Source organism: Lemur catta, chromosome 23, assembly GCF_020740605.2.
Source record: "Lemur catta isolate mLemCat1 chromosome 23, mLemCat1.pri, whole genome shotgun sequence".
Lineage (NCBI taxonomy): Eukaryota > Metazoa > Chordata > Mammalia > Primates > Lemuridae > Lemur > Lemur catta.
Genome location: NC_059150.1, coordinates 12,862,802 through 12,881,222, shown reverse-complemented (window position 1 = coordinate 12,881,222; position 18,421 = coordinate 12,862,802). Strand labels below are relative to the sequence as shown.

The 18,421-nt window shown below is 37.0% G+C and overlaps 1 protein-coding gene across 3 annotated transcripts in view; it reads right to left on the bottom strand.

Annotated features, from left to right (window-relative positions):
- Positions 1-1,301: 1,301 nt before the first annotated feature.
- The window catches only part of KCNK2 (potassium two pore domain channel subfamily K member 2), a 156,425-nt gene continuing 139,305 nt past the window's right edge, over positions 1,302-18,421 (bottom strand). For all 3 annotated transcript variants that reach the window (XM_045536423.1, XM_045536422.1, XM_045536424.1), the window contains exon 7: positions 1,302-3,539. In XM_045536423.1, coding sequence (XP_045392379.1) covers positions 3,222-3,539 — 318 coding nt within the window. In that variant the 3' untranslated portion in view covers positions 1,302-3,221. The remainder of the gene's footprint in view (positions 3,540-18,421) is intronic.

Genomic DNA, 18,421 nt, shown 5'->3' with positions numbered 1-18,421 from the left:
TTTTTTTTACTAGAACAGCAAAAATTTAAAATAGAAGAAAAAAATAAAACCAAAACTTGATCTAAACCTCTAGCTCTTAGGCATGAATAGCTATCTCAAGTCTTCAGAGTATCTCAATTTGTTTTTTGGTATTCCATCTAAAATTTCCCTTAGGTCTCTTTGAACTTCTAGCCTCCAGAATCAACGAATTCTACTGATTTTTAACATAGAGTTAGGTGGGATTTGTTCTTATACCTCACGTGTTCCTTAGAATCTCAGAAAGAAACAAAAGTCCTATATTCTGTTCCCTTCTTTTTTAGAAGGCCAAGGTGCACATTTTTCAATTCCCTCTTGGCTTCAGAAGTTTCACTTTTTCCTGTATTGCAAAAATGAAACATTATTGGGGGAAAAAAGTGTGTGACATGAACTACGAAGCAAAGTACATAGATCCACGTAAGAAATGGAAAGAACTTCAAAATAATCACTTCTATATTCAGCAGCTTTAAGGTGAATAGAGAGCATTGTCTAGAATCTATATCTAGGAATAAAATTAAGGAGTTCCTGATCCTTTCTGGTTCTAGTACTTAATTTGGCTTTTTTTTTTTTCAAATATCTTTCAAGGCAAAACTACTCACTCTTATAAATGGCCTAATGGAAAAATAAACTCGCTAGAAACTCCCAGACTATGTCAAAATCCTTAGCAATAATCTCCCCTCAAGAAGTAAACAGAATAAAGCTTGAGGAAGTAAAAGTGATGTCAGGTGATGTAATTCACATGCTTTCTTACATTTTCCCCAATCCTAAGGATAATGTTAGGGACCAGCTTTAGGATATTGACTGAGCATCGAGTTACAGAGAAGATAAACAGTCCAAATATTTGGGGTATAAGATCTAAAAGACTGGATGGCAACTCCTTTCTTCAGGCTTCAATACTACTAGGATGTTTGTCTTTTTCCTACAAAATACATTCAGCTGCCTGTGTTCAGCATTCAGACTACTTCAGTGTCAAGACAAGATCCCACATTAATAAAATAGGATATAAATACATCATAATGTAACAGGAACAATCTTGAATTTATATGCTATTTCAAATATCTTATTTCAGAAACAAATTTCAGTATATTCAGTTTTGATTAACAGCCACACCAAGAAAAACACTCTGCACGTATTCAGTAAGGGTAGCAACAATGCATCAAAACTATTTCTTGAATATTGTGAATGAAGAAGCCACAAACAATCGGCATGAAAAGTGACATCCTGGAGTTCTACTTAGCTACAGCTGATATAAATTCTCAGCAGCAAGCAGGAGACTCAGAAATTGCTGACTTTAATTACAAACTTTATTTGTCAATACAATTCACAGTTTATACATGGTGCATTCCACCATATGAATTTTCAGAACAGTTATTGAGGAAATGGGTGTAGCTTTCTTTCTAAAAGAGCCTGACTTTCTAAAATTTTGGTTAGAATTTTTTTTTAAGTTTATAAAAGTACCTTTAACAAGTTAACTGAATATTTACATTTCTGGCTTAAATTTAAATTTTGGAAAATAAGCATCTATTAGTTTGTTCTTTTTTTTAAAACATCCTGGGTTTATTTTTTAAGACCCTAATCTGAATGCCACTTATTCAGATATACCTTCCCCACCAAACAAAAAGTAAAAGAAATCAGTTTTGCAATTATATTTATGGAAATTATTTTCTTTCTACATTTTAAAAATTATATATACAATGTACAGCAGATGTAAGTATGAAAATAAAGGAAAGGGTAGGAATTTAAGGGATGCATTTACTGAACTTTTTGAATCTTGGAAACATCCAAAGAATTACAAGATATAAAATTAAACTAAACAGGATAATCAGCCTTTTCTATCTAAAAAAAAAAAAAAAACTCTGAAGATTTAAATTGTGCTATAACAGCTTTTTCTCTAATGTCAGAGATGAATTATGCCTGCAATCTGCATTTTTCCACGCGCGAAGTCACAGTGATCCCAATTTCAACTTCTGCTCTCACCACCAGTCACAGCTGCTAAAGTCACCCACGGAAGGCTAGAACTGTGCCCTCCGCTCACTGCTGTGTCACCTCCCCTCATCTGGCAAAAACTACCCAAGGAAAGAAAATTATATAAGCCTTTCATACATCAGAAAGCAAATAGATGCTGGCAGTATAATGTTTATTAGCAAATATTCATAACATATTGTTTTGCTGTTTTCTTTTCATCAGATTGGTAATTCACGCCCACTATTTTAAATCACCTCCAGTAATACCCATTTTTAACAGTTGTCTTCTGTCAGATCCTTTATATATATGGATTTTCCATATATATATGGATTTTCTTCTTTTCTGCCTTTACAAATGTATGGTTAATAAATGATTCATTCCAAATACTGCCAGGAAAAAGGGGCATGTTTGGAGCAGCCAATGTTACCAGCCTGGTCATAATTACATTGTGTATATGTACCATGGGTACCTGAGTCAAATAAATACTCAGAGGGGACATCTTTACACCTCATTTCTCTGCAGTGCCTGTAACGCTAGGCAACGCTGAGTGTTGCTTCAATGTCCGTTTAATTTTGGCATCTATTCCTTCTTCGGGCATCATCACTTCAGTCATTTCTACACACGTTTCCAGCAAGGTATGGTATTCAAACGGGAGACCTGGGATAAAAGACTGCAGAGGTGAGCCTAGGGGTAGGGGGCGGGGAAGGAGAAACCACACATTAGCTAGAGAGGTTCTGTTTCTTCCTAAGATAAGGCACTGACAGAAAATTTCTTAGGTAAAAGGCTGCATAAGAATTTCTTGCCATTTACAAAAAGAAATGTTGTCATCCATAAACGGTCCGTCTCTAGGCTCAGTTAGGTAGACCCTGAAAAGTTAAGGACTGATCCCTCAAAGCTACATTATTACCAACAACAATGATATTTAGTAATTCATTCTGAGGCCCGATGGCACATTAGGGAAAGAGGGAAGAAAACAGTCTGGGCGCAAAAAGGCATCAGACATTGCTTGTCATTCCACCGGTCAAAGCAAGTGGACCGTTCAACAAGCATCATCAGAGAGACAGTGCTGGCTCAGAATTCCAAATTCTCTTGATGGTAGTAGATGACCATGATGGGTGTATCTATTTTTTTTTCCCCCTTTTGAGCTCATGCACAATTTTTAAAATGCTACCAGCAACAGTCATAAAGAGCAGATAGAAGTCCTCACCTATGGCTACGCCTAAGGCTCTTCAAAGAGAGGGCTATTTAATGTTCTCAATCACAGCAATCTCTTCGCCAGCACAGTGTGGTGTCAAACCGTTCAGATAGATACTTTCAGTCTTCAGTAAGGGAGGCAGGATGTCCCTCTCGCTGGTCAGGTGGTTCACGGACAGGGTCCTCCTACAAGGAGTCAGCTCCTGATTGTGGTTCCCCGCCAGTTCTGCCGAGAGCTTCCTCTTAATGGAGGTGGCCCGCTGGAACTTGTCATAGATCTCCACGCTCAGCCGCCTCCTGGTTTCTTTGAATTCTGCGGTGACGTTGGCTGTCCACTCAGCAGCGTGTGCTCTGAACTCTCCCACCTGGAACAAACAAGCAGAGAAGAGATAAAGAGATAGCAACATGGCGGTCAACACTTTGCGTGCTTTATTTTCTGTTCAATTTATTTAGGGGTTCTAAAAAGAAGATTGGAATAACCTTTTGTAATACTGGTGGTCTGAGAATAAGTAGGCACCTTGCACAGAGCATGATTTTACTTTATATAGATATGGCTCCAAAAATTAATCTATGAACTTAAACTCTATAAATCAAATTACATTTCAGAGACTCTAACGTACTTCTTTTTTTGTAGATAAATCCGGTGAAACTTTTGATGCTGCAAAAAGGCAATCTAACTTTTTAAAAATCATTCTGAGTATTTTTTTTCATTTCTATGTAATTTCAAGAAGTATTTGGATCTAGAAAAGGCAGTAAGACACAGAAGCAGCAAGGCAGAGTAAGAGTCTGAAATACAAACCCAGGTGACCTGGGTTGGTTCGTATAACAGCAATGCTGTTTGCTCATACATGAATGTAGGTTTTAGAGTCAGAAAGTTATGTGCAAAAACTTTGTATCCAATCCTATATTGGTCATTTAGGAATTCTCTATTCCCTAAGTAAGCAACAAAATATTTAGTTTCTACTTTCAGGGAAAGCAAAGAAATGAGAACCAGCAAGTCCAGTCCGTTTTGAAGCCCACTTGGAGAATGAAAGTCCAAGGCATAGTTTTTCAATAAATGTTTATGGAATTGATGAAGTTACTCAACCTGTGAGCTGCCATCACCTCAGCTGTAGAACAGGCATCTTTATAGTACACTGGCAGGGGGGCTGGGCGAATGCACCTCACAAACTGAAAGATGCCATCTATTTTTTATTATGTAGTTCTCTTTTGAGGGTTAAAGGAAAAAACTGTGCCAAGTCCCATGCTGGTGCACACCAAAGTATCTGCTAAATGACCCTGAGCCCAACAGACATATTCTTTGACCTCTTTGAAAATTGTGTCTGCATGTTTGTGTCCTAAAATAGAAAAACAGAAAATTCTATGTATGGGAAATTCTACAGTCCACTTCTTGACTAAACAAAATTTAATAATCTAGAATATCGCCTAGAATAATCTCCTGATATGAAATGATTTCTCTATTTTCTTCCAGCACTTCTGCTTTCAACTTAGGCAGACCCACTGAACTCATTTCTTAAGTGACATGGGCTCTCTCTTGCCTGACAAGCAAATAGCCACAACTCTATTTTATTATTTTTTTAATTTTATTTTTGCTCTGTAGACTTTTGTTTTAAACTTTGACATAGAAAATATAACTGATGGTTTCTAAATTTATTCTTACCTGAATTATAAGAAGGGATAGATTTGTACATATATTACAATATCATATGTACATACACTTGGATAGCCATAGACATAAGAGTGTGTGTGTGTGTGTGTGTGTGTGTGTGTGTGTACACAAAACAGAATGGAAACTTCAAATATTCTTGGCGCATGGCACATGGAAAATGAACTTTTTTTAAAATCCATCCATGAGCACACATACACACATATTGGAGGATGACTTAGTTTTTATTTTTAAAGTTCTTTTTATTTCCTAATCGTATTGTCCTAACAAGAAATAATTGCTTGTTATCTGGGTCCAGCTCTGAAAAAAGCAATGCTGGGAAAAGGCAAACTTTGTGGCACACAGAATTGGCAAGATCAAGCATTCCTTAACCACAGAGGTAACTTAGAGGAAGCTTGCAGGGAAAGTGGTACGAAATTTATAGCAATTTAGCCTGGAGATACTTACTGTTCCTATAAGGGACCCTGTCCAACTATACTTAGATATAACAGATTATTAAATGTTTAATTCTCCCTTGGGGGGGACTCAGGTTAGAGCAGGATCTATCCATGGTAATGAACATGAAACCATTCAGATTTGACTTCCTACAAATTCCGAACACACTTACAAATAAACTCTCCCACAGTTTATATTCTTTTTCTGTTTACTACCCAAGTCATGTCTCAAGTCCTGGGGCACTGTCAGAATTTATGGACTGAAAATTAGATTTTTTTTCTGTTAGCTTTATTTTGGTTTCCGGCCTCTTACCTCGCAACCAGTCCTCCGTGAGCAGCAAGGCTGCTGGCCTTCTCAGAACCCACCTCTCCCTTTCTTTGATAATGGGCTCTTCTTTTTTTAATCTTAAAAAAGTGTTCTTATTATAAAAGTGATAGACTTTGCTTACCAAAATTCAACTGTCAATCTATTTACTTGCTAATTCTCTACCTTCTCTAACAAGAATGTAAGTTCTAAGTACATGCTCAGCGCCTAGCATCTTGTATGTGGCAGACTCCCAAAGAATACCTGTTAAATGAATAAGTACATCACTGGGAATACATGCACTGTGTAATCTCACACCTCAATGATAGTAATTAGTGCAAGTATGGCACACATGCTACCAATTATTTTTCTTCTCTCAGGAAACACTAATCTTACTTTCATCTTCCATTTTGATCATCATCAATATTTTTGCAAAAAATAAAGGTCTTATATTAAACCCATTATTTTGTAAATGGCTTTTTTCTCTCATCTAATTTTAGTTCTCTTTCCATGTCAGCGTTCTTTATTCTATCTCATAGTTTGTATCAGATGCACAGCATTTCCCAGGATGATGGATCTGGCATGATTTAATCATTGCCCAATGGATGGACATTTGGGTAAATTCATTTTTAAAAATTTTTTGCTATTAAAACAACACTTCTGCAATATGTACCTGTATCTTTGTTAATGTGTACAAAGCATTACCACAAGTGAAAACACTGGGCCAAAAGACATGAATATCTTCTGATTTTATAGATGCTGTGAAATTTCTGCCTGATTTTACTGACAGAAATTTATTTACAGAAATAATGTGCTGGAGCTAGACCTCCAAGTTTGAATCCCAGCTCCGCCATATATGCACTGTGTGTATTAAGGTAAGTTCTTTAACCTCTGTAGCCTTAGTTTCTACTGTGAAATGGGTGAAAAAATAGAATTCTCCCCACAGAGTTGGTATGACATGTTTTCTTTCTCCCAAAGCCTCTTCTGCCAATCATTTCCTTTGAAACACTGCTTTCCCATTCTCACTTGAGGTACCAGGCCATTTGGTTTTCTTTTTTGTTGTCCTACAATCTGGTCCTAGTCATTTTCTCCCTACAGAGCTCATCCTGCCTTATCTATATTTTTCATTTTAATTGGCTTTACTTTCCCTTCTCAAGTCATCCTCAACTAACTAGGAATGAATATCACTTGTTAAAGGTATGACAGTCTCTGTCCTGGAGTCATCACTAGATGAGAATTTCTATCCAAAACCCTAGTTACTATGATTCAATCATATAAAAGTATGTGTGATTTTATAAAAGTACATAAATTATTTTATATTGTTTTATGGATTTCCAATTACCAACAGCCAACTCAAGTGTTGGAGAATACTTGTAAGAGCTTTGACTTTTCTTTTAAAAAAGAAGATCCTATTTATATGGAGATATAATCGTTTTTGATATGGGTGAGTAACAAATAGAAAACCTTTTCCCTAAAGATGGTCCTTAAAGGAATCTGAAGCAAAGCTGGGTGTTTAGGATTTGACAATGACCATTTGGTGATTTTCTTCACCAGGAATAAAACTAACGAGGTCTTCCTGATCTTTGACCAATACTTTTTCCTGTCCCTTTTGACAGTGGGATTTTAATTTACTTTTCCCAGTCCTCAGATGCTTATATACCTTGATGCTTTGAGGAACGTTAAACATTATAAGCAACTAGCTGAGGTGAAAACATCCCTCTGGTTAAATTTGTAAAAATAATTAGAAGCCTACTTTGCATTCCAATTTCAGAGGTTGCCTAGACTATAATTCCTAACAATTATCATTAATTCATTTTCTGACGTATTGACATTTCACTGTATTGTTGAACTGTACTATTAAAAAGAACAATTCCAATTATTCTCTTTACCAACCAGGTTAAAAAGAACAAAACTCTAAAAGGATCACTTAAGTATCACTTTATCTTGACAGAACAGTACATGATGTTTTTCTCTGGTTTTCAGGAAAGTATATGTAATATTCATAAAGTTGCCTCAGCCTAAACTGCTTTTTTTAGTTAGCAACTGCTCCACAACTTAACACCACACATATTAATGTAATTGTGCAAAGTTTAAGTACAAGACAATAAAGATGATGTCGAGAAAAATAATACTAAAATTAATACCATTATTTTAAATAGTATCTTTCTTCTAGAAATGTCAAAGTATGATATATAATGTTAATTGTCTTAATGATGAGATAGGGCCGCAAAACCAAACATTCGCTTGTTGCAGAATAAACTCAACTTATTTTTGTCATCACGTCACTGAACACCCTTGAAATTCCCTCCACTGGTCTGGTATTGGGGTTTCTTTAATAACTCATTGTATGGAACTCATCCAACACATACAACATTTCATTGTGTTGTAAAGACAGACATATTGAAATTTATAAAACAATGTAAAATAATTTACGTACATCTATGAAATTACATGCACTGTCATATAATTGGGTTATAATAACCAGGTACAGTCAACTGTTGAACAACACAGGTTTGAACTGAGTGATCCACTTACACACAGGTTTTTCTGCCACCCCTGAGACAGCAAGACTAACTCCTCCTCTTCCTCCTCCTCCTCAGCCTACTCAGTGTGAAGATGACAAAGATGAAGACCTTTATGATGATTTACTTCCACTTAGTGGATAGTAAATATATTTTCTCTTCCTTATGATTTTCTTAGTGACATTTTCTTTTCTTTAGCTTATTTTACTGTAAGGATACAGTACACAATACATATAACATACAAAATATGTGTTATTTACTGTTTGTGCTATGAGTTTATGCTACTGTTGACCAGAAGCCTATTAGTAGTTATTTTGGGGAGTCAAAATTGCATGTAGATTTTTGACTGGAAAGGTATTTGGTGCCCCTAACCCTTGCATTTTGCAAGGGTCAACTGAAAAACTGACAGTATTTGTTTAACTGTCAGGACCATGTAGAAATTCCACAAGTGCTACTGTCTGATGATGGGGCTGGCAGAGGTGATGAGGAAGAGGAGGGTATGTAGTATCACTAGAATTTGTGATGCATAAGCCATAGAGGTAGAGAAGAAGAAAGTATTGAGAATGACTAAAAGGATTTTAGCATGAGTAACTGGATGAATGCCAGGTGATATTTACCAAGAACTGCAACATCAGAGTAGGATATTGGGGGAGTGGGATGTAAGGATCCTATGTAGGTCATGTAAATTGTAGGTGGTCAATACGTGGTTGATTTATACAGTATTCCCCTTCACAGCAGTGCCTGCCATCATCTTGGGGGAACTTCAAATTCTATGTGAATGACAATTCCAGCTTTCCTAGCACTTTAACCTTTGCTGTAGGTCAACACCCACTCACGTGTCCATATCCTGGACCTAATCTCTAATCATCTCTAACCTCTCTAGCCATTTTACCCTCTTACTGCTATTTTCCTATACTGTGACTGCTTTGAGTCTCGCAGACAGCTGGTCTGTTGGTGCCTTAATCAAGTGGTCCCCTTTCGACTCCTCCTTTTGCTACTCTATTCCTCCATGAAGCATCATCCCTATATTCTCCCTATAAATTTCCTCTTTTCTTAAACATGATTTGTGTGCATAGCTCTGTTGTAGCACTGTGTCATGTCTACTGCTTTATGTCTATCACATTTCCCGTTAGACCTGGGTCGCTGAGGGCTGAGACTGTGTCTTATTCACCTTTCTATCTCCAGCACGGTCTCAGTGTCTGAAACATACTGGCCACCCAACCAAACTTTAAAACACTGAACTGTGCCCATAAAATTAACTTCTTTTCCTTTACACTTTCATATGTCATAACACTTACATCAAACATGTCAATGTTCGAAAATCCATTTCCATAGATAAACTAACGGGGATTATTTTAAAATTTAAAGCCATTGAATCTAGTTTGTATTCATTAGATGGAACCTTATTGAAAATTCTATTCCAAGCAGTGGCAGCTATGTCTTCTTTTTTTTCTATGCAAGTCAAGGGAAGAAATTATTTAGGGCTAAACCAGTCTGATGAAGTGCACTACCAGAATCAGTGTCAGTGCGAGTTATAGATGAGCAGCTGGAGAGCTTAAGAGTGTGAAAAGGAAGATGAGAAGTGAGTAATAAAGAAGTGAGAAAAGAACAAGTCTTCATTTTGTGGTTCTTCGTTGCTACTGTTTTCAGAGGTTAACACATGTATCTCTGAATATATGATATGCTCCACTGGTTTAAAATATCTTTATCATATTTAACCTTTGCAAAACGGAATGTGGGAGAAAATATGCAATATGGTCTAAGCAGATCTAGGACAATTATTTTTCCAGCTTCTCTTTCAAAGCAGAAATTATTTCCAGTAATTTCTCTTAAGAATAAACTCTCCCATGTACAATTGCACAGGTGTGGGTGGTCAACATTTACAGAAATCCTCTGGAATAAGAGATGATCCAGGTATGGCTGGTCACTTTGACACACTGGATGAAATACAGAGGCAGCAAAAGAAATATGAAGCCCAAAGATATTTGCCAAGAATTGCTATAGATTGGGGAAAAAGTAAGTAATGTGAATTTACATACTTATTTCACTATCTTTCGGGGTTTCTCTTTTACTCTTCCTAACTCCTTAAAATGATACCAAGTAAAGACAATAAAATTTCTAGGAGGAAAAATGCAATCTGTATCATTACACAGAAGGAGGAGCTTTGTTTTCAGACAGGTTATTGCCAGAGATCCTGATCTTACTCTATAGCTGTGCTGTTCATGTCAGAGCTACTGCACTGTGGCTATTGGGCGCCTCAAATGGGGCCAGTTTAATTTGAGATATACTCTGTGTAAAATATACACCAGACCAGATTTTGAAAATGTATCACAAAAAAGAACATAAACTATCTCACTCATAATTTTTACATTATTCAATATTTACAGTCAAAATAACAGTAGTTTAGATATGTTATTGGGTTAAATAAAATATATGATTAAAATTAACTTCACCTGTTTCTTTTAGCTTTTTTGCTGAGATTATTGGAAAATTTAAGATGACATATTTGGCTTGCATTTCTAATAATATTCTACACATAATATATATAAAACATATAGAATTATAGGTAACATTTATATTACATATTATTATACATAATAGCATTATGATAATAAAATACTATATATTGATATATAGTATAAAATTACATATAAAATCCATATTTTATATTGTATGTAATAATATATTATATTTAATTACATTAAATATATTATATGAATACTATGGTTATTTTATGAAGTGCTGGTCCACAGAATGACCTTCCAACACCATCTTTAAATTGAACTACAATGAATTATGTTTTTATCTTTTTGTGAATCTGTAAAACACTTCCAGGAATAATCACGAAAACAAATAAAAAGTAAAAGTGGCCATGTGTTTTTGGTAAACAATGCAAAGCCAGAAATTCTGCCCCCATGTCAACAAGTCACAGTAGCAGAGCGGGTCTAATAATGCAAAGTGTTCATGCACATGAAGCGAATACTCGCAGCTGTCTTTCCCAAACCAAATATAGCACTGCCAAATTAGAGCTACAGAAATGCAGCTCACTGTGTGGGACATGCCCTGTCTTACAAGCATGCTGCTGTATGTTAATGAACTTGGCTCAACGGTAAGGAGGCTGCCTAAGACACAGGAAGAAAAGACAAAGGATTACAAGAAGGGGCAATGGAAATATTGTGGATGTGACCGGAAGGTGCAGCTGGCCGGCCTCTCATCCGGAAGAGCTCAGAGGCTTACCCTGAGCCCGGGGTGTATGCCACACGTGCCCAGGGCCTGTTTTGCCAGCTGCACCCATGGATGGATTATGAATTCAGGGAAAAACAATGCCTCTGAATATAAGGATAAAACACGGGAAGCTTCCACTGTGAGAGGAAAGTCAAAGAGCCATACTTGAATGTCTTTTCAGCAAATATTTCTAAGCAGCATCCGGAGGCAGCACGATGGGCACACATTAAGCCACCTCTTGCCTGTGGCCACCGGATCTGTCCAAAGCATCTACTCACACCCTGTGAAGAGCAAAGGACGTGGCCAAGGGAGAAAATGAAATGGAATCCTCCTACTCCCAGTGCTAGTCACCCCAGGCAAGCTAACTTTCACATGCAGCACTTATGGTATCACTCTGTGCTTTAGAGAACACGATTTGACCTATTTTTTTTTTTATCCATTTAACAGACAGCTGTGCTATAATTGGCATCTGTGATTCCTTAGTCTGGTTACTTTATGAAGCCTGTATTACATCAGGTAATAAAGGGGCAAGGAATAGTCAGGAAGGTGCGAAGATGCAGGAGAGAGGCAATGACAAATCCAAATGCCTCTCCAGGTACCTTGCCAGCATTACCTGCTGTTTTTTATTTGATATTGATTAAAGTGTACCTGGCTTCATTATCTTCCTCATTAAAGCAATGCTTAGAGAGGGTGTAGTGAGATGGAACTTCTGCTTGTGTCTGATTTTAACATCTTCAGGGCTCATAACAAAACTCTCAAAGGCTGTGACTGTTCCCAAGTTCCCCTCTCACCAACCTCCTTACCTTCTTTCATATGTAAAAGTTTGCTTACGCATTTTGAATAGTGGAAGGTGAAAACTTCCAGGGAAAGAGAAAAGAAGAAGAAATTAAATGAGATTCGTTTTTCTCTAGTTTAAAAATATCTTCAAACTTCCAGTGTCTCCAATAGTAGACAAGCCATAAATGCATGATTGTTTCATAAGACAAAATACACAGCTACCTGAGAGCTTAAGCAATACAAGAACATGGTGCTATGCATGGATGCCAAATGTAGACAAATGGAACATATTTGTAACAGCAAACAGGTTCAAAGAGGCAATGATGTAGGAATGTAAATCTAAATTTTTTTCTGGTTCAATTAGCAGTGTCAAATTTGAGATGAATGCAAAGACCCACAAATGGACAATAGTAGAAATGGATTAAAAATAGAATGTTTATCAAATACAAAATTCTAGAACTTCAACATGACCCCAGAACTTTGGAAACAACACCTTTGAGTTATGTGCTTTCAATTTATAGAATCTATACTTTTCATCATAAAACCTAAGGGGATCTAGGAGCAATTTCAATTGCTTACAGTAATTACTCAAGATTTTTTTTTATTGAAACATGAATCATTTCAGCCTATTGAAAATTTTAAGTAGCTTATTTGCCAAACTATTTAATTATGAAATTAATCATCCCTTAAATGTTAATTGTAATTTATTTTGTATCTGTAAGCAATAGCAGAATGAATAAAAACCACCCAAATAAGTATATTTTGGCTCTATTGAAAATGTAAAAAAATGAACAAAATTGTAATCTTATCTCTGATTTGACAGAGAGAATAAACTAGTCCTTATACTTTTACAGAGAGGTACAAGGTATGCTAATACTGAAAATAAGTTTGAAGTACAAATTTCCTGTATTATTTCATGTCTATCTAATTTTTTTCTGAATTCTGAATTCTACCACTTCCTCTGAATTAAATCATTTTATCTGTGCACTTTTTAATCCATTCGACTCAAAAAGCATTTATTGAGTGCCCATTATATGCCAAGCACCATTACAATTGATTTTGATAAAGCAAAAGAGCAATGATTCCTGCCCTTATGGACAACACCTTCTAGGAAGAGAGACGTGGTAAACAATGACACATAATACACAAGTACATCATACAGAATGTTAGAAGTTGGTGAATATGATGAAAATGCAGAGCAGGGCAAGGAGAATCAAGGATGCTTGGGGTAGAGGAGTGTCAACCTTACATAGGCTGGTCAAGGTGGGCCTGGTTGACCAGATGGTAGACGATGAAAAGAGAATGCTAGCAAATGAATCTGGTAGCTACCTGGGAAAGAGCACTGCTGACAGAGGGAACAGCCAGTGCAAAGGCACGTGGGCAGGAGCGTGGCTGGTGTGCTGCAGGAACAGCAAGGGAGGGGAGTGAGGCTGGAGCGCAGTGAGCAAGGAGAAAGAGAAAAGTAAGGGGTTGGGGGATGGTTCATATAAAACCTTTTGTGCTACTTTACAGACACATTCAGTCTCACTCTGAGGACAAGAGAAGCCAGAGCTTCTAAGCAGAGAGATGACATAATATGACTCATGTTTCAAAGGATTATTCTGGCATCGCTGTTGAAAATAGACTTTACACAGAGCAAAGGTCAGAGCAAGTGGACCAGTTAGGAGGCCCCTGGAGTAACATAGCATGAGCTCACAGTAGCACAGGGAAGGATGATGAGAGGTGAGAAGTGCTTGGATTCCAGATACATTTTCAGATCAATGCTATAGGACTGCTTCACAATTGAATGAAAACAGGAAAGAAAGAGAGAAGTCAAGACATTACCTCCTTTACGCAATTTTCCTCATTTCATTCAATTAGATTTAGTAATTCTCATTTCTGTGCACCACTGCACACAAAGCATCTTCTTTAAATCTCTATTGCAGTATCTACCTTAATTATTAGCTGATGCCTGTATACCCCCTACTTACATAAATTTCTCCTTGAGGGCAAATATGACCACTTTTTTAAAATATACCCTGTGTTCCCAATACCCACTAAAGTGACTGACACACTGTGGGCAATCAAAATATGTTTGATAAACAAATCATTGAGTACTTGTGGACCTAGGGAAGGAAATCATCTTTTTTTTTTTTTTTTTTTTTTTTTTTTTTGAGACAGGGTCTTGCTCTGTCTCCTAGGCTGGAGTGCAGTGGTGAGATCATAGCTTGCTGCAACCTCAAACTCCTGGGCTCAAGTGATCCTCCGGCCTCAGCTTCCTGAGTAACCTGGGACAACAAGAGTGTGCCACCACACTTGAGTAATTTTTTTGTATTTTTTGTAGAGACAGGGTCTCACTATGTTGCTCAGGCTGGTCTCGAACTCTTGGTCCCAAGTGATCCTCCTGCCTCGGCCTCCCAAAGTGCTGAGATTACAGGCATGAGCCACCGCACGTGGCTAGATCTTTTCCTAATAGTCCCCAACTTGCACATCAGAGATGCTATTTAGCAAAATTGTTATTTCTTCAATACGCAAACAGACCATACTGCCTTTTGGTGAATTAACACTTATGACAAAGTTTGAATGCTGCAATTCAAATGGCTTCAAAATTGGAAATAAATTCTTATATTGCCCCACTTATATAGGTCTTTGCTGCCTTGCCTGGTCATTCAGAAACATGCTAAACACAAAACAGTAGTCATTAAACTGAGGTCATATATAGATTAAAACTGTTCAACGGCTTCTCAAAGTATGGTAGAAATGACACAATAAGAGTAAAGATGAATACATATATGTGCATGTATAGGTATGTATATACACATACATACACACACACACATATAAATATATAACTAGATGGCATAAAAAAATACCTTCACTAAAAGAAATCTCTTAGCTTCTTATAAATAGGCACCAGGAAATTGAAGGGGCCAATGGCACATGACAAGCCTTGGCATTTGTGAGAAATTCCATGAAAAATATCATCATATTTTACCCACAGTCTCCAATTCTGGAAATGGATTTCTTCATATATTATAGTAAGATTTCCCAACATAATTTATTTTCTACCTAGCTTTAAGGCAGTATTTCATGCAAAGCATCGTGCTCAGAAGATACTTAAGTATTTGCTGATGTAGAGAGTTTATAAATATAGCAAAGCCAGAGTGGTTATGAACAAAAAACTACAAGATGTGAGAAGCTTTTTTTTTTTAATTAAAGTTGAAAAAAAAAACCAGACATTTCAGGGAACCAAAGCAGCCTGATGCTCTGAATGGGAGCTAGAGTTTACCCTTGGAGTAGGACTTCCTTCATGATGACAGTGAGTTCTTGGGTGAGCATGTTTTTTTTTATTTGCTTGTTTACTCACAGACATTGTTCCTGGGAACAATCTTATCTGATGAGGCAACGCAAATGCATTTGCTTCAGACCAAGATATCCAGTGTCATATTCAGTAATTTAAAAAGCTCTCTTCATTTAGGGGAGAGTATATCTGTCCATACATTGTTATTGACCAGCAGATGAACCTCAAAGTCTGACTGCTTTGTTCTTTTCCCCATAGTATAGTGGGATAGAAAAGAAAGCCTCTTAATATGTGCCTTAGTTTTAACAGCCCATTGTGACACTTTCTGGTTCTATTTTATTTTATTATTACCCTTTGGCCAAAGAAGAGTTATATGTATTAAAATATAAATTTGAGAAGTTTTGTGATCACTGAATACTATGCCCATAGTCAGTCTTCAAATAGTCATTTATAACTACTTTATTATCTCAATAAGAGAACAATAACAGAGAAAAACAAAACAAAACAAAAATTGTAGTAAGCAGTATCCCCCTACCCCACACACAATATGTTAGAAATCAAAAAAAATGACAGCAAAGCCTGACATACAGTCTGAATATAAAAGAAAGGAAGGAAGGGAGGGAGGGAGAGTGGGAGGGATAAAGTGAGGAGGGGAGGAAGAAGAGAAAAAGAAGAGAAAAGAAAACAAAAAAGTAAAAGCAGGCTATTTTAAAAACTTAGTCTCTAATCGAAGACTAAGTGCCTTCTTATTCAAAACTCATCTTTCCATAATTGGAAGAAGAAAAGTAAAAGCAAGCATTATAAAGCTCAGTAAGGAAATACACCATCTATGGATCTTCCCAATAAAGAGACTGACCTTAAAATCCCACGGATGAAGAGTTACTCACAGCACCCAGTACATCACTCATCATACAGTAAGTACTTAATAAAAAAATTTTTGAATGACTGAATGAATGATTTGGGAATGAAGTAGACATCCAATAATTCTAATTCCTAACCAGTCTCCACGCCTCCAGTTTTTTTCCCTTTTCCAGCACTGTAACACTATTATTCCATAGCTCAGCCTCCATCCCTCACTAACCCACATTTATCACTTTGTGTGCCCAAGAATACTTGGGATCCAGGCTGCTCACTGCTCAACTCTAGAGGGCGCCTTTCACCCAGGTTTCTATCAGTTGTGTTCCAAGGGCTCCCATTTCCATAAAGACACCTTGATTGTCACCCTTTGGAATTGTGCTTGATGTGCCCAAAGAACTATCTTAAGATATGCCCACTGCATTGCACAAATTCTAGGGGACAATATTTACAGTGTTTTCTATAGGAGTGGCACATCTGGAGCACAACCTCATAGGGAATTCTAGTTATGTTATTCACCTACTCTATGTTACTATGTCAGCCTTTCCTTGAATTCCTTTTCTTCACCATGGTCTTGAGCCAATATGATCCATCACTCTAACATCCTCTCTTTAAAGCCTCAACTCCTTTGCCTTTTCAAAGGCTCTACTAAGAATCAATTTATTTAATCACATTATTTGCTGAACAGTCCTTTATAATCTCCACATGAAAGTGTTACTCCAGGGTTCATTTTTAGCTCTACTGTTGACTTACTTTACTAATCTTCATTTGGTGAAAGCATCTATACTCACAACTTTCATTATCATTTATGTAGTGATCGCCCCAAACTATTTTCCCAGCTTCCATTTTTCCTACATTCCAGGCACGCAGATCCAATTTTCTAGAATTGAATTAACCACCTGGATGTGCAACACGTTTGCCAATCACAACCTGTCCAAAACGAAACTATCTCATTCTTCCCATCTCCTCAAAATCTCTCCTCTTCCTGTGTTCTGTAATCCTACCCAAAGTTAGAACCATGGATATCATTCTCCCTTTCTCTTTACTGCATACAACTAATAGGTTACCAAATTCTATTCCTTCTATCCCCAAACTACTTTTGAAATCTGAACTTTCATCTCTATCCCACTGCTACCATAGACCCTTCATTCTGTATTACCTGGATTCCTGCAATAACTTCGCCAAAGGATTTCCCTGAATTCAACTTTGTTTGCTTCCAATCCATCATCCTTACTTTTGTCAAGATCATTCATCCCATTGACTTAAAATCCTTCAACAGCTCCCTAAAGTTGTCACAAGAAAGTCTAAGCTATTTTAAAATGGCATACAAAACCTTTCAAATTAATAACCCTTCTCACATAGTAAATAATGATAAAGGGACCTATTGCAAACTTTCCAAGGCCAAGACTGCAAGTGTTCTTTAATTGCACATCTCTGGCCAAGATGAAGAGCCTCTGAGTCCCAGCTCTTTCACTGAAAGGGTTATTGCCACTCTGAGTGAAGCTTAGAGGAGACCAAATGCTGCCATCAGGTAACCAGCAGAAGAAAACTATGTCGCCCATATTCTCAGGTCCTTTCAAAACACTGGGACCAAATATGAGTTCAGGGACAGTCTTTCAAGGCTTCTTGGCACTAAGGTTCCCCAGTCAAAGGATATTTTTTTAATACAATACAAGACCAACTTATTAAAGTGAGCGTCTCCACCCGCATGAACATCTTCAGAGATTAAGGAAATTATATTGGTGAAGAAACATTGCTTGGCTATCCATTCACTGTGTCCAGCTGTAGTGTCACACGGCCTGACAACACTGACAAGGTAGGGACCATGGTGATGTTTATCTCACATGTATATGCAGGAACATTCCAAACAGTGCAGTGTGTGGACATCAATACAAGAAGGATATAGAAATCACAGGCTCTTTGAAGCTCAAGAGATGTAAACAGTAGGAACCTGAGCTATGCCTGTGCATAATAAAGATGCACTATTCTCCGCTTGCATCCTAAACAAGCATGGATTTTACTGTCTGAGTTTTGTAGTCACATCTTATTTTTATTACAGCTGCCTCAGGTAGCAGTATTATCATATTATCCAGAATACCTAAATAGTCTCTATTTTCTAAATGGAAACATCATTTCATCATAAGAGGGTGCATGGTTTCATAGAAAAGATAATTACTCATACCA